Below are 23,190 nucleotides of genomic sequence, written 5' to 3' on the forward strand. Positions count from 1 at the left end.
TATATATATAAATATATGTATGCATGTGCGTGTGGATATATGTGTGTGTGTGTGTGTATATATATATATATATATATATATATATATATATATATATACACACACATATACATACACACACAATAAATTTAGTGTATGTGTATGTGTGTGTATATATATATATATATATATATATATATATATATATATATATATATATATATATATATATAATTTTTATTTATTTAGTCACAATACTGGAATTTCTAACTTCGATACGATACCTTGAAAAACATCGATATTCGATACCATTTTCGATATCACGGAGAAAAAAACTGCCACAATTTTTATTTATATTTACAGTAGCCTTATGAAATGTTTTCCCCCTCAGAAATTATGTATGTATTTAAATTTTACTGGATATCAGATGAAGGCATAAAACAATTTTAAATAACTTATATTTGAATGAATGAAAATTAAACATTTACATTTTTGGCAAATGAAGGGGATTTATTATTAAAATTTAAATATTTTGTGATTATTTATTAAAAAAAAATTAACAGTAGTAGTAAGTAGTAGTATTATGTTGTAAGATATTAATCCTACAAATATTTATTTTATCTTATTTTGTTTTAGGGAACCACCCTTACGAGTGATGATCATATGATTAATGGATATTAATCAGAACATCCAACTTATACCTTATTAACGACTTGTCCAGCAAGCATTAATATCAGGAAGTTATCTCTTAACAATTTTGTTCATTTTACTCGCGGCCAACGATCAACATAAACAACTAGTTAACTTAGTTCTCAGGTTTATGAGCTTAGGTAAAACGCGATCTTTTTGGCAAATAATTACGATATGCAAAATCACATAGCACAGACAAGAGATTTCTTAATAAAATCAAAGTTTATTACTACTCTAATACACTACTGACTAGACAACACAAAACAGACGATTTAAACATACACACAGATGGGAGCGAGTTGTTTTGTATCTGAAGAGAGAGTCTTAGGTTTTAATGCTCGTTTCAGCCTGAGGGAAAATCACACGCAAGAACCCTTATCTTTACTCTTAAACAACAGATAGATATATCACCAGTTTCCAGTAGATTCAAGAGAGATTTGTTTGCCTTACTGTTCGGGTTTCTTTAGGTTCAAAGAGCCTCTTTCCTCAGGTGAATTCCGTCCTTTGTTTTGGTCGAGACGGACCACGTGCGGATTGGCTACTCGTAGGTCGTCGTCACGAGGGGACTCTTCAGTGGTTGGAGGGCTTCGTTCTGACTTGATGACGCTATCAGGAAGCTGTTCGGTTTCTGGCTCCAGATGTTAGTTCCTTTGTCTTTGGATGTCAACGTTTCTCTCAAAGCTTAACTTTGATCGCTGTTGCCACGCCCTGCCGTGATGTGCGAGGCCAGAAGCGCTTTGCAGCGTGAGCAGAACGAGAGACGAGCGAGGCGTGCGTGAGCCTCCTTTTAGTTTTCAACTCCAACCCACTTTCACGGTTGTGCATCTGTTTTAACGGGCCAATTTGGGATCCGCCTCCGGGCGCTTGGTCCAATCGGATTCTTTCCTGCGGGGCGTTTGATCCAATCGCAAGTGTTTCTGTGGGCGGAGCCCCGCCCCTGCACAGTTTCGTGTTGCATACATTATCTGCGCAAGTATTTTATCACATAAAAACTTATAACAGCAAACTTCTATTCGTCTTGTAAATATGCATTAATGAAAAACGGATAAGATTTCATTCACCACAATATTATTATTCATGAAATCAGCTTTCATTCGAAACCAAACAGTAGCCGTTTAACATGCACCAAAATACAAATATCCTTTATATTCAATTTCGTAGTTAAGGCATTGATTAAACGATCCTAAATTCCCAATAAACATATCAATCGTGAGAATGAACAACTAGTGATCAGGAATATAAAAAAGATTACATGAAAAAGATTACATAAGTTCACACAACCAGCTTATAAATGTCACAAACAACAACATTATTAATATATGTATAAAACATATCGTCTATAGTGTTTTTCGAGTATATTGTTTCAATAGCAGAAACCAGTATAACTTTTGTTCTTTAAAACAAAATCCTTCAGGGTGTGGCTCTCTTTCTCTTTGTTAGATAGAGAACGCACAGAAAAGACGCGTTTTCCTGGAATGTGCTTGATATGCAAGGTCGTAAAAGTCTTCTTCTCTTGGAAAGTTGGGAGTTGCCTTTAATTATTACCCTTTTGAATTACGGCGCTCATCGGCGCTCATTTCAGAGCGTCTGGCGGTCTGGAAATTGTGTGTGTGTGTGTAAGCAGAGTTCTTCCTACAATGTACATTCTACTAAATAATAGTAATATAGCCTATTTCTGGCACACGGTCTTAGGCTAAGTTAAACCGAACTTTTATTTTGACGTGTTGCCGTGAATACTTTTAAAGTTCTGTGTGTGTATATGATATGACGCTAGTTTTATTCAAATTAAATGGTAAAATGCTCGTAAAGTGCCTTTCAGATCAGTTCTGGAGATATTGTTGATGTATTTATGTCCTCATTGAGACGGCAGACGCTGAAATCACCGCGAGCAAAAAAAACAAAACCGCACGTGCAGCACATTCACACAGAGACGCGCAGAACATGCAGGATTCATATTTAAATCAACTTTTGCAGCTTAATATTTACAGATACTAGTCCATATCGCGATTTGATTTAAGTGTAATGACCTACTTTTGATTAATTCATCCAAACTTTGACAAATTCCGTGACATTCAGCATTAAACTGTAAATTCCGTTTTTATGACTGGATTCCGCGATTCCGTGCGCGTTCTCTGCATCGCGGAGATCATAGATCCCTACAGATAGCGCTCCTGCTGTGTTCTTTAACAACCAGAGCAGTCATCTTTCTATTCACTTCACTTTTGCTATTTAACCAGAGCGAAGGAGATGAGTGCGGTCACGTGTGGTGCTTGTCCACGCGCCTTTGGAGAGAAGTGAAAGTGACAGCTCGGCTAGTATCGGTGTATTCAGGAAATTAATATTGGTACCGTTCAGATATTTCAGTATCGATATTTATCGAAATATCGATATTTTTGACAACACATATATATATATATATATTAATGTATATGTATATATGTATGTGTGTGTGTGTGTGTGTGTGTGTGTATATATGTATATATATGTATATGTGTGTATGTATGTGTATATGTATATATATGTATATGTATATGTATGTATATATGTGTATGTATGTGTATATATATATATATATATATATATATATATATATATATATATATATATATATATATATATATATATATATATATATATATATATTAGAGATCGACCGATATATCGATTTACCGATATTTTTCCCGATATTTAATAATTTTTTCATAGTCGAATATCGGTTTTGTAATATCGGATTCCCCGATAAACACCTTTATTGTGGACGTTTTCAGAATTGCGTGCAGGATCGCAATTGCAGCGCATCTGAGGGGAGACGAGACCGCAACGGCGTGCAGGTACTTGATTTGCTGTAGTTAGTAAACTATTTAATATTACAGGCATTAATGCACAAATTAGATGCATTACATAAATGCCTGATATATAGATTAAATGCAACTTGGCTCTAAGAAATATGATAAATAAGATACTCTGTCAAGCCCTGTCCCTATAAAGATAGGCTATAACTTTGCCTGAAATAACACAGCCATGAATTAGCACATGGTGGAAATAAAAGCGCTGAATTTAATTCTCTCTGTGGTCTATTAGTCTCGTGAAGTCGGAGTCACATAGATAATCCGTCAAGTCCTCTCCCAATAAAGACGTAATTTTGCATGAATTAAATAATACAGCCATGAATGATTGCATGTTGGAAAGAAAAGCATTGAATGTAATTCTCTCTCTGTTGTCTATATGCTCATCATTAGTCTCGTGAATCCGCTTTCATATTGCAGTTCACTCAGCGGGTTGATGCTCAAGAAATGCTCCAGCTCGGACACCGCATGTAACTTTTAACAAGATTCACTTTTTTGAAGCACCCTAAATTGTATTAACACTTACTATATAACCATTATTTCGTTTATAAACATCTAAATTAATACAACTCTATGGAAATTAATTATTTATTATCTCCGCGATCGATCGCAGTTTGAGTAGCCTATAGTTCTGTGTAAAGGCATAGATAAACCGCGCTGTCAGCAGCATAATTTAGAGCATGCCAAGTTGAGAAATGCAATAAAATACAATGCTTGTTATATTCCAATATTCCAGAGAATATTATTCCGTGAATTAACATTATCCAGTGAATTATTCTTCACTCTTTATCCTATTAAACAGCTTATAAACCTACTAAAACTGTAGTTAAAAATGAAGTTGATATGACTCCTTTCCTTTATTTTCTCCATTTGAAAACATTAGACTTTCTATGTTAATTTTGCTTACTGCTAATATTAGTGTTGCTGCTGAAGCTTTTTATAAATAAAATGTTTTTTATTGTTGTAATACAAAGATTAAATTTAACATGACAGGGCTCTAGACTGCGACCAAAATGGTAATTTTTTGCAAGTTAAAATTTGACGTGGTCGCATTTGTACGAGTGCCAGGTCTGCGCTACTCCAAAGCGTCTGCTTCATACAGCGCGCGCTGCCAGCCGCAGCACATTATAGCAGGAGTCAGATTTCACTGATCACGTGAAGAGAGGTGCTTTCAGCACGAGCGCTTAGTGGGTAGAGCCTGGTTTATACTCGCCGCGTCAGCACGAGCGTGAAGGTGCGCGTCGCGGATGGAGCGCAACGGATGGATTTGTTTTCAAACTAAAGTAAAAGACCGCTTCTTAAACCAGAGAAGGTGAACGTGGTGGTATTCTTGTAGAAAAAACATGCAAGTCCTGTCAGCTACAGCCAGTTTAGTTTTACTTTTCTTTTTGTTTTCGTTTTGAGAAGCTTGTTATCTTTGCTGTTTACCTCAGGTTATTCTATGGAGGCTTTCCTTAATTAAAAAAAATATATATTAATATTTATTTGCTTCCTCAGAGTTTGCTAAACATTCTGTAATATACTAGGTATATAGTACAGCATGTGGTGTGTCCTATGCCATGCCTCGTCTTATTCGTTTTTGTTGATAAATGTTATGTAAGAGTTTGTCATTGTCAACGTACTGTTTTATTGTTGCGCTTTTTAATTAAGAATAACAATGAATCCATCTTTTGTTTTAGTCTTAAAAAGTGAAAGGTGTAGATATAAGCAAAACAGACAATGATCTTTTCTTGTAAAATGTGACACCAAGATCACAAATTTGAAAGTAAAAAGCGCACGAAAAAAGGAATTCCTGTTCACAAAATTTAAATCACAAATAATACAGATGAAAAAGGACGAGTTGAATGTTGAAAACTTTCTTTACCATATAACTATAAACTATGATAAAAGTTCATCAGCATGCATTGATTAATCAAATGTTGTAGCAAAAACAAAAAACAAATTGCAACCAAATTATGTGCTCGTGCGCAAAAGTGAGATCAGTGGGAAGAATGAGTCTAGAGCCCTGCATGAAAGACTGTTAATTCTCAAAAAAATTTTTGTTAAGATGACTGAAAGGAGGAAAAACCAAAGTGAAGTATGGACTTACTTCACGCAGTCATTTATTTACTTTATAACAGTAAATAAATATCGGTTCTGCATATCGGTTATCGGGTTATAGACATGCAAATAATTGGTATCGGTATCGGTTATAAAAAAATCAATATCGGTCGATCACATATATATATATATATATATGTATATATATATATATGTATATATATATATATATATATATATATATATATATATATATATATATGTGTATGTGTATGTATATGTGTATATGTATATATATATGTGTATATGTATGTATATGTGTATATGCATGTATGTGTGTATATATATATATACACACATACATATATATATATATATATATATATATACATACATACATACATACATACATACATACATACATACATACATACATAGCAGTGGGGATTTCTTTAAGACTGCAAGGGAAGCTCAGCTTCCCCTATAATGTCAAAAAATTAATGGTCAAACATGTACTATTGTGTTAACATTTTATTGATTAAAAATGCGTTAGAACACGTTCATCTCAAAGACGAGTTCGTTCAGAATCAGCTACATATAGCAGGTGACTCGATTTCCTTCTCATATACTCCTGTAGCATCAGTGTATTTGCCTGTTGAAGCCCAGCGTCCATTGACTTCAATGGAGCTGCTTTGAACAGTTTTTTTCAGTGCTTCAAAACTAGACGCTCATTGGATAAATGCTGAGATTATGTCCCGCCCCCGGACGCTCAGCGTCTCTGGGGGTGAATGGAGGAGTGGGCGGGGCTGGACTCCGGGCTTCTGCGTGATGATTGGAGGGTTTGTCGAAAGACTGCATCTCCTTTTGATTGACAGCGATTGTGTCCTATAAGAAGTCGCTGATGCTGAAGCTATTCGAGCCAGTGTTGCCAATTTAGCGACTTTTCAGACCACCCTAGTGACTTTTCAGACCACCCTAGCGACCTTTTTTCCCAAAAGTGACTAGCGACAAATCTAGCGACTTCTTTGACCAACCTTAGCGAGTCTCTGTGATCGCTGGTACTGCCGCAACTGCGCGAGGTCAGCGCGCACGCACCTCTTTCTCTGTTCAGTGAGCGGCTGAGAGGAGCAGCTCGTTCAGTTCAAATAGATATTATGTTGCTTCTCTAATTTTACATGCAAATATAGCCGAAATCACAGCACAGGAATTGTCTTGTCTCATCTTGTGTGTATTATTTGATTTAATCAGACGACGGCTCGATTATAAATTAGGATTTTTGTGCAGACTAACTTCTTGGGAGGGAGATCTGGTTATGTATTCTTAAAGGGCTGCGTTTCAGTCACTATTTCATATTTATCCCGTTGACTGACAATATAAACAGTAAAATATATAAAGGAGAACAGTTTTATTGAGAATTTGAATGTTTTTTTTAGATCGTTTGTTCATTCATTCATTCATACAGTAGGCCAGGCGGTGAACTAGCCAGCTAGCAAACTGCACACGATGACAGAATTTACGTATAAATAAATGGACAATTTTTATGATGTAGGCCGAAAATGAGCTTCCCCTCTTTGAAAGACCAGCAGCCGCCACTGATACATACATACATACATACATACATACATACAGGTGCTGGTCATAAAATTAGAATATCATGAAAAAGTTTATTTCAGTAATACCATTCAAAAAGTGAAACTTGTATATTAGATTCATTCATTACACACAGACTGATATATTTCAAATGTTTATTTCCTTTAATTTTGATGATTGTAACTGACAACTAATGAAAGTCCCAAATCAGAAAATCTTAATATTGTGAAAATGTTCAATATTGAAGACACCTGGTGCCACACTCTAATCAGCTAATTAACTCAAAACACCTGCAAAAGCCTTTAAATGGTCTCTCAGGCTACGTCCACACGAAGACGGGTTTCTCCGTATCCAATCTTTTTTTTTTGCCTCAAATTCCGTAAACACGGAGTCGTCTCAGGAAATATCTGCGTCCACACGTAATCACTGAAACGACTGAAAATGATGTAGTACACATGCCAGACCAATATGTGGCGCTGTAATTCTGCCACAGAGATACAGAGAAGAAGACTTGGACCATGTGCGTAAACCTTGCGCGCTGAATATAAACTAACACACAAAGCAGAATATTTTGCTTTAATAAAACTAATGAGCTCAGTAGGTTCTACAGCACGAACACAGGCACGTAGTCTGACATTGTTGTTGTTGTTGTCGCTGTTATGTGACGTAGCGGTGTCTGATTAGGGGCGAGACGTGGGCTGATGACGTCATCGTTTCAGAAAATATACGGATTCGCCGTCCACACGAAATCATGAAAACGGCGTTTTCAAATTTATCCACCCTGGGACCCGGTTTCAAAAATGATCGGTTTCACGCTTCGAAAACGCCGGTTTCGTGTGGACGAAACGCCTATACGGTAAAAAATGTATGCGTATACAGAGAAACCCGTCTTCGTGTGGACGGGGCCTCAGTCTAGTTCTGTAGGCTACACAATCATGGGGAAGACTGCTGACTTGACAGTTGTCCAAAAGACGACCATTGACACCTTGCACAAGGAGGGCAAGACACAAAAGGTCATTGCTAAAGAGGCTGGCTGTTCACAGAGCTCTGTGTCCAAGCACATTAATAGAGAGGCGAAGGGAAGGACAAGATGTGGTAGAAAAAAGTGTACAAGCAATAGGGATAACCGCACCCTGGAGAGGATTGTGAAACAAAACCCATTCAAAAATGTGGGGGAGATTCACAAAGATTGGACTGCAGCTGGAGCCAGTGCTTCAAGAACCACCACGCACAGACGTATGCAAGACATGGGTTTCAGCTGTCGCATTCAAATTCAAATTTTATTTGTCACATACATATACATACATAGTACGACATGTAGTGAAATGTATTGTACGACTGTCCAACAAACTGTCCAACAAAATTAAGAAAAACCTCAAGTTTACAAAAATACAAATAGAAAAAGTACAGTAAACATATATATAGAATAAACTAGCAATAAAATAAAATAACAAATAGATATGAGAATAAAAATAGATATGAAGAATAAAAATAGAATATGATTCTATATAGATTCTATAAAAAGTAAAGTGTATGTCAGTGATAAAGTGTCCGTGTGCTGTGCAGTGCAGTAAAGTGTATATTCCTTGTGTCAAGCCACTCTTGAACAAGAGAGCGTCAGAAGCGTCTTGCCTGGGCTAAAGACAAAAAGGACTGGACTGCTGCTGAGTGGTCCAAAGTTATGTTCTCTGATGAAAGTAAATTTTGTATTTCCTTTGGAAATCAAGGTCCCAGAGTCTGGAGGAAGAGAGGCGAGGCACATAATCCACGTTTCTTGAGGTCCAGTGTAAAGTTTCCACAGTCATTGATGGTTTGGGGTGCCATGTCATCTGCTGGTGTTGGTCCATTGTGTTTTCTGAGGTCAACGCAGCCGTCTACCAGGAAGTTTTAGAGCACTTCATGCTTCCTGCTGCTGACCAACTTTATGGAGATGCAGATTTCATTTTCCAACAGGACTTGGCACCTGCACACACTGCCAAAGCTACCAGTACCTGGTTTAAGGACCATAGTATCCCTGTTCTTGATTGGCCAGCAAACTCGCCTGACCTTAACCCCATAGAAAACCTATGGGGTATTGTGAAGAGGAAGATGCAATATGCCAGACCCAACAATTCCGAAGAGCTGAAGGCCACTTTCAGAGCAACATGGGCTCTCATAACACCTGAGCAGTGCCACAGACTGATCGACTCCATGCTACGCCGCATTGCTGCAGTAATCCAGGCCAAAGGAGCTCCAACTAAATATTGAGTGCTGTACATGCTCATACTTTTCATGTTCATACTTTTCAGTTGGCCAACATTTCTAAAAATCATTTTTTTTGCATTGGTCTTAATTGATATTCTAATTTTCTGAGATACTGAATTTGGGACTTTCATTAGTTGTCAGTTATCATCAAAATTAAAGGAAATAAACATTTGAAATATATCAGTCTGTGTGTAATGAATGAATCTAATATACAAGTTTTACTTTTTGAATGGTATTACTGAAATAAATCAACTTTTTCATGATATTCTAATTTTATGACCAGCACCTGTATATATACACACACACACGCATACATATACATATATATACACACACATTCAATTCCACACTAGAGATTGTAAACGTGCTGGTGATGACATGACTATTTATATATTAGGGGTGGGCAGTATGTAGTGTAGTGTCTACAATTAGAGATTTTGCCATTTCGTATACATTAACGCAGTTCAGTATATATTTGTAAAACAAAATAACTACATGTAAAACTTGAATGGAGAAAGAGTGAAACATGCTCTGTTTTAAACAGTTATTAAAAGCTGTGAAAAATAACTAGATGCCATGCTCACCTTGACCGACACAGCCGAAGCTCATGTACAGAAAGTGTCACACTGAGGCTACGTCCACACGAAGCCAGATTTCTCCCTATCCGATCTTTTTTTTGCCTCAAATTACATAAACACTGAGTCGTCTCAGGAAATATCTGTGTCCACACGGAATCACTGAAAACGATGTAGTACACATGCCAGACCAATATGTGGCGCTGTAATTCTGCCACAGAGATACACAAAAAAAACAGAGAAGAACACTTTGACCATGTGCGTAAACCTTGCGCGCTGAATACAAACTAACACACAAAGCAGAAGATTTTGCTTTAATAAAACTAATGAGCTCAGTAGGTTCTGCAGCACGAACACAGGCACGTAGTCTGACATTGTTGTTGTCGCTGTTATGTGACGCAGCGGTGTCTGATTAGGGGCGAGACGTGGGCTGATGACGTCATCGTTTCAGATATACGGATTCGCCGTCCACACGAAAACATGAAAACGGCGTTTTCAAATTTATCCACCCTGGGACCCGGTTTCAAAAATTTACGGTTTCACTCTTCGAAAATGCCGGTTTCGTGTGGACGAAACGCCTATACGGTAAAAAATGTATGCGTATACAGAGAAACCCGTCTTCGTGTGACCCGGACTCTTGACAGAAATTACTGTAACTCTTTTTGTCAACTGTGGTCAGATATCAAAGCTGGACTCCCAAATCTAAATCTTGGTCAAATCCACGGTAACTGGAATTTTGCATCTCCTTATTCTGTTCTTTCCTACATTGTAGATCTACTTTTTAATGTCTTATTTAACTGGTGGTCAAGTGTATCTAGTAAAGTAAAGTCGTGACGTATTGTCAAGTATGGTGACCCATACTCGAAATTGGTGCTCTGCGTTTAACCCATCCAAGTGCACACACACACACAGCAGTGAGTAGTGAACAAATGCACACACACACACCGTGAACACACACCCGGAGCAGTGGGCAGCCATGCTGCGGCGCCCGGGGAGCAATTGGGGGTTCGGTGCCTTGCTCAAGGGCACCTCAGTCGTGGTATTGAGGGTGGAGAGAGCGCTGTACATTCACTCCCCCCACCTACAATCCCTGCCGGCCGGGGACTCGAACCCGCAACCTTTCGATTACGAGTCCGACTCTCTAACCATTAGGCCACGACTTCCCCTAGCTGTATAAAGCTGAATCCTTTAGCCATCTTCAAGAAACGGCTAAAAACGCATCTCTTCAATCTTTATTTGACCCTCTAACTCTAGCACTCTCTATTCTAATTTTATTTTATCTATCCATCTTTTTATTTAAAAAAACAAAAAAAAAACACACACACTTGATCCTATATCAATTGCATATTTGTTCTCTAACTGCTAGCTTTTCTTGAAAAACAAACACTAGCTTTCTTTTTTCGATTCGATCTACTCATTTTCTTAAAAGTAAAAATAAAACCTTGCTACATGTACTGCGTTAGGCTAACCGAGACTTGTTATAGCACTTGCATGTTGTTGCTCTTTTGTTGTTTTTTGATTGCTTTTATTTTCCTCATTTGTAAGTCGCTTTGGATAAACGCATCGACTAAATGTAAATGTGTGTGTGTGCGTGACGAGAGAAAGTAAAATAACCATAACATGTTGTAAGTCATCACATGTTAAGTGAAGAGATGCCATTTGAGACAAGAGTACCTAAAATTTTACAACATTTACTCAGATCTTGGAGCTAAAAGGGCCTTCTTTGTTTTCCCATTACAGCGAGGAGCTCTGTAAAGAAATGGTGGATGGTTTGAGGATAACATTTGACTTTACCCTTCCACTAATCCTACTGTACCCAAGTGAACAAGCTCAGTTCAAAAAAGTCAGCGCCTCCAAGTTCTTCCAGCCAATCATTGACAGCGCAACCTGCACCAGTAGGTAAGAGAGTAAATAATGAGTAAACTGTACTAAAGAAATCAATTTGTTTATTGAATCTAGGAAATAATGTTCATTTTTTAAAAACATTATTTTTTATAGGTTATTTTTTTAACCTGTTAACCTTCACCCCCATTTGGGGCCTCGCAGGTGAAAATAACCTACCTAAATTAAAATGGTAACAGTTCGTGACAAAGTGTGCTTACACAAACAAATTAAGTATCTTTGGAAAAAAGACACTCTGGGCTTTACTATCCATCATCCAGAGTTGATAATGTTCAAAAAGATAAAAAGTTATAGGCACTGACGTGCCTTGAAAAATATTTTTCCACACTGAATGTTTTTTTATTTCATATACAAATACATGAAATAAGTCCTGGAGCAATTCAGAAAAGTAATGGATCGAAAGCCACATGTCTCATGAGTTCATATTTCAAATTTGAAGACGATACCATGAAAAATTAGATTCCTGCAATATTTTCTCTGAAACTATTTATAGTCCCCCCCCACCCCCCTGTTTGAGGAAAAATAACCACCAAATGGATTGCAGAATTATACAAGCTATTTTAGTCATTATACATGTTCCTGCATAGTGTTTCAACTATAAAATAATAGACACATTTATTTGAGCACAAAAAAAATACAAAAATAGAGTAATAAAAAAGGAAAGAAAATGCTTTGTATATAGTATGTATACTGAAGTATTCTGATTGCCAGACATGAAGTGATATTGCCAGACATGGTCATAGTCAGTAATCACACGCTGATGTGCTTCCATTCAGATGATAATCAAACAGATGGGCCATATAATCAATAATAGCTGATCAATGAATCACAATGATAGCCGTCATAGTCGGTAATAAACACGCTGATGTCCGTCCATAGATTACAGATTATAATCATGCAGATACAGCCACATTCCCCACACAATACACACACACACACATAAAAAATGTAGAAGAAAAAAAAAACAGTTTTTTTTAATGTAAAAAGCAGATCGCTAAGTTACGCCCCGCTCAGATGACAGCAGCGTCATAGCCTGCATCACACGCTGGCAGGAGGGAGCGCCAAATTCAAATAATCTATATTCCGCTTTTCTGAGACTTTTTTTTTTCTGTGGACGGTCTCATTCTGTTTGTAAAACTGTATGCTACAGCACCGTGTTGTTTTTTTACCACCAAGACGCTGTTTTTGAGCATGATTTATTCCATAACGGACGCGAACAATAACTCTCTGAAGAAATGAAATGTAAACAAAGGAATATTCATCCTTATTACAACGTTATTGTTTCGCTGGACTAAAAGTGCTCGCTGGGATGTTGTTCTGTGGACTCTTACCTCTCTAACTAAACTGGGATTTCAGCAGTGGACGCGTTTGTGACTAGTTATTACAATGATAAAGGTACGTACGGCTTTTTTATTCTGCCTGTTTTGATGTGTACTGCTTACACAAATGTAGCAAATACATTCCTTATAAGCTTTCCATCGGAAAACAACGATCTGTCGTCGATGCTTGAGGCTTAGACCTTCAGAATGATATATAGTTTGTCAAGATTAACGATATTCTTTCACGTTAAATTCATTCATAAACATTAAACTAGTGGGGGAAAAAAAACGCTTCAGTGTGGCTGTCGCTCTGGTGAACGTTAACAGGTTAAAAAATTATTTTTTTATGGTTTACAAATGTTGTCCTAATTCTGTATCGGATCATTGATTTGACTTATTTATACTATGACTTGGGATTGCCATGATTTCAGATCTTCAGTAGCTGATGCGAATGCCTTGATGTCACTATAATCATGTGTCATTGTATGCTACTAGCTATTACTGTGATACCACTTTTTTTTGCATGTTTTTATATCGTGTTTTATACGGTATATCTGCATACATGCTCTACATTATCTAGCTTGGTTCTGTTTAGTTTTTAGTTTTTATCCAATATGTCAGGTCAATAATCTTGTTGAAATATTAATTGTCCTTTTAAGCTCCAACTGCACAAACAATCAAACCACAGGCAACTGTGACAAGGAATCTAAACTCCAAACCTAAAGGTGACCAACCTAAAGGTGACAGAAAGGAGAAAAAAAACTTTGTGAGAAACCAGGCCCATCTCCTCTGGTCTAAATGAACAAACATGGTGTGATTCATGATTCCAATCTCACAAGTTTTTTATATTTACATTACATTTAATCATTTAGCAGACGCTTTTATCCAAAATTACTTGAAGACAATAGAAGCAATCAAAATCAACAAAAGAGCAATAATATGACTAGTCTTGGCTAGCCAAGGTGTTTGCTTGTTTTTTTGTGGACTGATATTATTCAAAAATTTGAATACAGGAGACCAGAATTAGGTGAAAACATTGGTGGAGTTGTAATCTCTTTGGCAGCTTGAAATAAGGCTGTTTGATTATGGCTAATATCATAATCATGATTATTAGGGATGTACCAATACTACATTTCTCAGTTAATACCAAGAGATGGGGCCCCTCTATCACTGCAACCACAGAGAGAAGTCTGCTACATTTTGATTTGTATCTTGGTGAACTAATGTAAACAAGGTAAGGCTTCTAGGATAACTACCTGAAGGTAGTTGAGGACCCCTTGTACCAAGCCTGGGATTCAAGATTCAAGAGTTTTATTTGTCACATACACAATTATACAGAGTATAACCAGCAGTGAAATGTAGGTCAGGTCCGCTCCAAGGACAGTGCAATTATAAAGTATTCAAATATTAAGAGAAGAAAAGTAGAAAAAATAAAAGAATAAAATAAAATAAAATAAAATAAAAGATAAGATAAAAAATATAAATGTGCAGGTCAGTATGTTGTTGACTTAAATAGTAATAAGAGGAATGTGCAAAAATAATGTGCAAAAAAGCTGTACAGGGTATTTAAATAGCAGCAATATGAGGTAGAGAAAAATTATGAATAGCTTATTGATATGGTGATATTTACATGGAGTCAAGTGATGTTATGACACAGAGTTAGAGTTTAGGAGCCTGATGGCCTGGGGGAAGAAGCTCCTCCTAAGTCTCTCAGTTTTTGCCATCAGGCTACGGAAGCGCTTCCCAGATGGAAGCAAAGTGAATAGACGGTTAGGTGCCATTATAATTTCTGCCCTTTACCCATCTTGAAACTAATTCTTTAGGATTTCCAGATGTGGCAGCAGTGCCTGAAACAAATATAGATCATAAAGACTCATTCAAATTCATTCATAACTGTTTGAAAACCTAAAAATTGATGCAAACTACAACACATCCAGTTACTAAAAGAAATATGTATTCTCTGTTTGTAGTACAACCATTTACACAAATGCAGCTGTTAACACGCAAATGAATGCATGACAGTTAAAATCTTCTCCCTTCATGTTTAGAATGTTAAAACTGGTTTTGTGGTGGTGGTTTGGCGAGTGAATAATGCAAAGGTGAAACTCTACATACAGTATACTATTCTAACTGTGTGCTTTAGGATTATGCAAATGAGTCTGGCATGAGTAAAGAAGTGTGGGCAATGTGAAAAAAAAAAACTACTGTGAGCAATTGATTCAATGATGTTGGGAAAAACATCCACTTAAGATCAATTTGACCTGCCATAGGAATAAATGGAATGTCAAAAAATCATATTCATTTGATTTAAAAAAAAAATAAAAAATTCTGACACAATCCAGAAAAAACTATATCCACAAAGGGCTGAGACTACAGAATATTTCCAAGGCAAAAACACTTACAGTGATAAGTGATAAGACTAGAGAAAGCAAGCTAGCTTTGAAAGCACACATCTACACCTTCCCTGCATAATCACTTTGCAAAGCCACATCTCCTCCAAAACACATGAATGCACCCTGGCAGATGCTCAGTGAGTAGGGATGGGTATCGTTTACATTTGATCAGTATCGATACTGATACTGATTATCAATACCGGTACTTATCAATGCTGTTATCGATACTACTGGTGCAAAAAGACATGATGTGAAAATTTCAAGTTATTTTATTACTGCTGATCTTTAGTACCGCAGTTTACAAATGCCTCTAAGCAAGCAGAAAAAAGGCACATAAAGCACATTTTTTAAATAAAAAGACCCTTCAAAGAGAGCGAGATTTCCTCAGCATACCACAGCACAACATATATTTGAACTAGGGGTCGACCGATACGTGTTTTTCAGGGCCGCTGCCGATACAGATTACTATAGACCAAGTAGACAGATAACCGATATTTTGAACCGATATATATGTCTGGTGTAAAAATGAAAATTAATGTCAAAATTAAGAATAACAAGGGCTCTGACAAAAACTGCCTTCCCTAGTGTTGGGTGCACTTCTTACTCTTGTCTTCCATGCATCCATCTTCAATAAGGGTAATATAAAGAGAGAGTTAAAAGTGGGGCCACTGTATGCTTCATGATTAAGCCTATGAATACTGTACTACAGCTAAACAGCTTGGGGAAATGTAAGTATTTGGCTTCAAGAATTTACATGTTAGAAATGTATGTGTAATAGCGTAACCTCATAATTCTTCATTAATAATTTTCTGATGACTAAATCATAACATACAAGAGGTGACTATTCAATTCATCATCTAATGCACATCAATGGATTAACTTAAAAAGCACAATGTATATAATAAGTGTAAATAATTTATTTGTCTTCATAGCGCCATTGTAGAAGTTGCGAAGAAGGTTTAATGCAACTATTTTAATGAAACTATAACACTAATAGCCTGTTATAGGCACACTTGGTTCAATAGCCTATTGAAATGTCACAATTTCTGTCATCCTAATCTTGGCCTATGTGACAGTATCTTAATCTTGGCCAATGTGACAGTAAATTCCATTAGTTTTAATTTACAGTGCAGTGTAAATGAAGGCATACAACATTCATTTCATTTTACTTTTAATCAAATGAGTGTTAAACTCTATTTTTTTTTACAAAAACCCAAACAAATGGGTTTACTATTAAAATTAAAACATGGAAGAAATGGCGTATTGTGTGATTATTCTTTTAAACAAAAGTTGTAATAATTGTTGAAGTAATATTAGTAGATAAACCAAACTTTTATTTTGACGGGTTGCCATGAGGACATCTTAAATTTCTGTAGCCTATGTATGATATGACGATCGTTTACTCAAGTGAAACGGTCAAAGGCTCATGAAGTATCTCTCAGAGCAGTTCTGGGGATGTTGTTCATGTATTTATGTCCTCATTTAGTGAGACGGCAGATGCTGAAAACACCGCGAGCGTCGCACACTTCAGTGTGTGTGTGTGTGTGTGGTAATCAAAACCGCGCATCTGTGCCATTAACATATACAGAGACATGCAGAATCCATATTTAAATAGTCTTTTTACGGCATAATATTTACAGATGGTCCATATTGCGAGTCGATTTAAGTGTACTGACCTACTTTTGATTAATTCATCCAAACTTTGACAAATTATGTGACTCCGCGTTATACAGTAAATTCCATTTATATGACTGAATTCCACGATTCTGTCAGCGTTTTACCATAAATGGATAACATTGATAAACCATAAATGGATAATATTGAGGTTTTGCAACTTCAGTGTAGTGGATTGTGGTTTATTGCAACTTGAGCAACATCTGCTGCTGCCTTTGAGAGACAACTGATGCATGATGAAGCAGCACCAGTTAGCAAGCGCTTTCGGTGTGAGAGTGCCTTTAGTATTTCCACGTTGATTGGTCGGACTCATGACTCCCAACAAATCGGATGCGTGGTGGGTGGAGACTGCTCTCGGCCACAGAGTGGTGAGTTCCGACAGGCTACATCAGAGCCAAATAGCGTGTTTCAAAAATTAAATAATTTTATCGGCACATCGGTTATGAAAATGACCGATACCGATAATCATAAAAATGTTTAATATCAGTGCCGATAATCGGTTGACCCCTAATTTGAACAGCATGTGCATAGGAGCACAACAGAATGTCATGGAGAATTCTCTAGGAGAGCGTGCGAGTGCTGAATGGTTTAAATACTGGCAAAACGGAAAAGGTTGCGATACGATATATTGCGATACTGTAAACAAGGCGATATATTGGGATATTTCTTATTTTAGGAATAGGATATATATTTTTTAGGAAAGCTGTCATTAAGAACACACCACCATATGCAAACCTTAGCAAAAAATAAATAGTTTACAAATAGTTTAACCAGCACACACTACAGAATACACTGGGATCTGCATTTGCAATAATCGGTCCCTATAACATTCAACATTATTGAACCACTTTTTGTGCAGTACGAGTAAAGGGGGAAATATTCAAGCGCTTGCATGATTCTTTAGTTAAATGTATGTATAAAATGTATTTTATAAAAAGATCCCTCTGGGGTCTGAGGTAATTTTGGGGCCCTTGAGATGTGTTGACATGCCCTGATATTTGTGCTTATTTCAGCTACTTATAATATTATAAGCCAACATGGCCAACATGTATTTTTTTGTATTCAGCCCAAACTATGCTACAATAATATGTGACCAAGGTGGATGTACATGTTTGCATTTGTTAGAAAAAAAATATTATGCGTGGTTAGTAAGTTTTGGGGGGGAAATGTAGCTGAAATAAGGCCATAAAAGCTACACTAAATCGTCCTGAATAAGACTTTTGAGTAATCAGTCTTCTAGGCTAGAATATTTACTTCAAAATGATGTGAAAATCATTCCGCTTACTCATTCATAGAAAACAATATATTGATTTAAATTTTTAAAGACATGTTTTGTGATCGAAAGCCAATATGCGAGGGAGTGGTAATAGCCTTGAATATTAAGTGATTCTCACCTGAGAGACAAAGGGCCCTCCCCTAAAGCTAGGGATGGGTACCGAAACTCGGTATTAAATCGGTCCCGGGGCTAAATTATGAAAGACCGGAGTATCGATAAGCTCTGACGTTATTCGGTACTTCTGTCGGTATTGGAGAAATTAAGAAAACACACATACATTTATTGTTGCTCTCTATCGCTCTCTCTCTCTCTCTCTCTCTATATATATATATATCTCGCCAGCTGTTTTTATGTGCAATAATGTTCAAACATTTGTCTATGATGCATTTTTGCTATTCGCAATTCAGAAGCCAAATCGCGCTCACGCGGAGGAGCTTCAGCACACGCAACATGAAAGTCCTGTTTAATTATGATAGAAGAGAGAACTAACTATTCAAACATCTGCTCACCAGGGTACCCGCGGGGTCTTAAAAGCATTGAAAAAGTCTTAAATTTGATAATCTCAAATTAAGGCTTTAATAGCCTTGAATTTGGTATACAAAGTCTTGGATTTCGTTACAAAGGTTTTTTTTCTCTCCTAGGATTAAGTTCATACTGTAACAAAATTAACTGTTACTAATGTAGGCTAATTATAAATTCATGCAGCGTAACTTTGAGTGCACCTCACGCTCCACGTCATAGCAGAAAGCGTGAAAGCGTGCGCACCCGTTACTATGCAGGGCTCGCAAAATCGCTAGCCCGATGTCCCGGGGGCTATTGTGTTTTCCAGTCGGGCTACCAAAATGTATCACTGCCCTGCCCGACGGGCTACCTTAAATACAGGGCTCCCACACAATGTTCTCTCTAAGCTGAGCGCACGCGCGACCGCGCTCTTCTTCCACCGCGGCCGCGCGTTTGATTGAATGCCGCCAGTAAAAGGGAAAGAATACCAAGGCTCAGGCAAACCGCTATAGAGCTGATGTCACGACAGAGTTAGAACCGGTTTCACAGAAAGAGCACGATGTGCACCAAATGAGTCGCTGTAGAAACTGAATACTTCAATGGTTGCGATGCGGTCAACACGAGAGACAACACCAACACAATGACGTGAAATAAAACGTCCTGTATTAAAGAAGAGTGGCTTGATTAAGTGCTGGAAATAATGGAGGATGGGCAAAGAACGGTAACAAAACTCTGAAACGTACGGTCACACACAAGTGTATTGTACAAACTGTACTTCATAACAATGTTTAGACAGCTATAGAAGAATTCATATGTTCACTTTTTTTTTATATTTAACTTACAGATCTCAGCTTAAGTTTTGCTTCAGTTTGTATTCTATTCTATTCTATTCTATTCTATTCTATTCTATTCTATCAGTTTAAATAGTTTGTTTTGATCATATTATGTTAGGCCTATATTATAGACTCAAAAACAAGGTGTTTGACTTTGAGTCTCTTGCTCATCAAAGCTGTATTCATTTCAAAAATACAGATAAAACAGTGATATAGTGAAATATTATTGCAATTTCTAATATTGGTTTCCTATTTTAATACCTATACTTTAAAATAGCATTTATTCCTGTGATCAAAGCTGAATTTTCAGCATCATTCCTCCAGTCTTCAGTGTCCCATGATCCTTCAGAAATCATTCTAATATTCTGATTTATTATCAGTGTTGAACTTGTGCTGCTTCATATTTATATGGAACCCGTGTTTCTTTTTTCTTTGATTCTTTGATTAATAAAGTTTAAAAGAACAGCATTTATTCAAAATAGAAATTTTCTAACAATAGAAGTCTTTACTATCAATTTTATCCATTTAACACATCCTTGCTGAATAAAGTTTATTTAACTTTCTTTAAACCTTTTTTAAAGTATCTTTAAAAAAGAGAGAAAAATTTCTGACCCCCAAATTTTGAATAGTTTATATTGTAACACAAAATCTCTATTTTGACTAAACACTGTTCTTTTTAACTTTTTATTTTTAAAAAATATCACAGGTCCCAAAAAATACAGTATAACAAAAAAAAAGAAAAAAAAAAAAGAAAAGCAGTACAACTGTTTCCAACATTGATTAAAAATCTGCATATTAGAATGATTTCTAAAGGATCATGTGACTCTGAAAATACTGCTTTGCTTCACAGGAATTAATTACATTTTAAAGTATATTAAAATAGAAAACAATTATTTTAAATTGCAATAATATTTCACAATATTATGGGATATTTCATATTTCGTAATATTATATAAAATGGGAAAGTGTCGTTTAATCCGCTGTGGCCAAGGAATCCGAATTACGTTTGGGTCAAGCCTGTGCCAGGAAATGACCGCAAGGCCTATTGCAACCAAGAGCTGCGAAGGCTGTAGTGTTCAACACCAAGTTCAAATTTATTTGTTTATTACAAATCAAATGTGTGTTACGCTGTTGCGTATGTATTAAATATAACTGATAATTTAAATAAAATGTTTTATTTAATTCAAGTAGCCTACTTGTACATGATTATTTTCTAGGGTTCGAAATTTATACAGATTTGACATTTTCCCCTCATACTTCTGTCGGAATGGGTACGAAGTTGGCATTGAATTTCATTTGAAATGGTATTAAAAAGGTCTTAAAAAGCCTTGAATTTCGTTTGGAGGATCCTGGGGGTACCCTGCTAACACTTTAGGCCTGTGGCTGTTATATTAAGCTAAGTATTTTTATTTTTTTTTTTTTTGTTTCGATTTTGGCTTCCAAGGATTATAGCCGCATTTCTTCTAGCACAACTCCCTTCCCTTCATAGCGGCGCGGATTCATTCTTCCGAACCAAAACTTAACATCTGAATCAGCTCAATCGGTGATTGTTGTAAAATGCCGTCTTTACTGTTGCTACATTGCAGGACATATTTGATAGTAAAACGTTGAGAGTACAATCTGAACAAGTGACGCAGTTCCCCAGGCTGAAATGTGTGTGCGCGTGTGCCTGCGCGGCGGTGTGCTCCAAAACGGACAAGCAAAGTACACTTTGAGCTTCGGGCGTGTCGAAATAACACACAAAAATATGCCAGAAAATACACACAAAATGTGTCAAAATGGCCGGTTACGAGAGTCTTCACTTTTATGTTTTAAGTGGACGAGAACAGCTGGGAGAAAATCCAATGCGTGTCAGTATATTGTCTTAAAGTGTCAGACTGGAGCTTGAGCCATCAATGTTAATCAAAGAACAAAATGCAAAGAGATAATCACCCACAGCTCTTAATCTGAACAACATTATAGCTTTAATAAGCATGAATCTATCAGTACATACAGTGAAAACTATGCAGTGCTCATTTACATCTGATTACTTTTAGATTTATTTTGTAGTTCAGTTACCTGAACATTAATATTAGTAGACCTTCATGGAAAAATGAAAGCACTGTTTATTTAATTTTGTTTGTGTGTTTGTTTTATTGTATTTGTCAGTTTGTTTTACTTTGTTTCTTTGTTCATGTTGTTACTGTATCTTATCTTATGTATATAAAACACTAAAAATACCTGCACACTGGTGCATTTACAAATTGATGAAGTGCAGGCATTTTTAGTGTTTTATATACATAAGATAAGATACTGTAAGAATATGAACAAAAAGTACCGATAAGAATACCGTTAAAGTACCGGATCGATAAGCAGTATCGGTAAGAGTAGTAATACCGTTAAAACCTTAACGATACCCATCCCTACCTAAAGCTGCTAATGGCCCATCAGTGTGACTGTGACTGAGGCAGGTAAGAGAGTGTGAGGAGACTGAAAAAATTGGGTTTTTAAATTATTTGTATTTTATTTACAACACAGTATAATCAAAACATACATAATGAAAGTCAAAGACACATTATTGTGCACACTGATCTAACCACAGAGATGTGAACAGACTTTGAGTCATTCCTGCAACAGATTCTGTTCAACAAGTGAAACAAGTACCTGACATTTACTTATTTCCATGGATTCAAGAAGAAAAAAACATAATCAGTAGTCAAGGATCTTGTTTTACCATAGAATATCAGTGTAGTTGACCATCTGATGTTGGTACAGCGCTCTCAGAGGAAAGCATCTTGAAGAAAGTCATCAGGATTCATCTGTGGTTCAGGTACCTGATTCAATAAAATACAAACAACCAAAAAAAAAAAACATTTGTGAGCATAGACTCATGCATGCTTTGTACTATCGTACACAAAAAAATACATTTTATATCTGAGAAACTAATTATTATTGTTTAGTATGTTATTAAAAACTATTTTTGGACAGCGTAGGCTATTAATAATAAACATGTTGTAAACATACTTAGACTCGTAGCATTCCTCATGTTACAATGTACTCTCATATTACTTTTATTGTTTTATATAGAGCATGAAAACAACAGTTTGGGGGGAAAAGAAACACAACTATGATTTTGTAGTCATACAGCCTAGTATGCATGATTTTATAGAAGCTGTTATGATTCTGCAGCCATAGACTCATGTATGTTGTGAACCACAAAAGGATGTAATTTGTACTATAAAAAATATTTTATATCTGAGAAACTATTTATTATTGTTTAGCACGTTATTTAAATCTATTTTTGAACAGAGAAGACTATTAATAATAAACATGTTGTAAACATACTTAC

General features: G+C 36.3%; 1 protein-coding gene across 4 annotated transcripts in view; it reads left to right on the top strand.

Moving 5' to 3' along the window:
• LOC306873921 (MSL complex subunit 3-like) overlaps positions 1-23,190 on the top strand; it is a 178,756-nt gene that overhangs the window by 56,200 nt on the left and 99,366 nt on the right. For all 4 annotated transcript variants that reach the window (XM_079423483.1, XM_079423484.1, XM_079423486.1 and 1 more), the window contains exon 8: positions 11,705-11,863. In XM_079423483.1, coding sequence (XP_079279609.1) covers positions 11,705-11,863 — 159 coding nt within the window. The remainder of the gene's footprint in view (positions 1-11,704; positions 11,864-23,190) is intronic.

Source organism: Barbus barbus (genome assembly GCF_936440315.1).
Source record: "Barbus barbus genome assembly, chromosome: 8".
Taxonomy (NCBI): domain Eukaryota; kingdom Metazoa; phylum Chordata; class Actinopteri; order Cypriniformes; family Cyprinidae; genus Barbus; species Barbus barbus.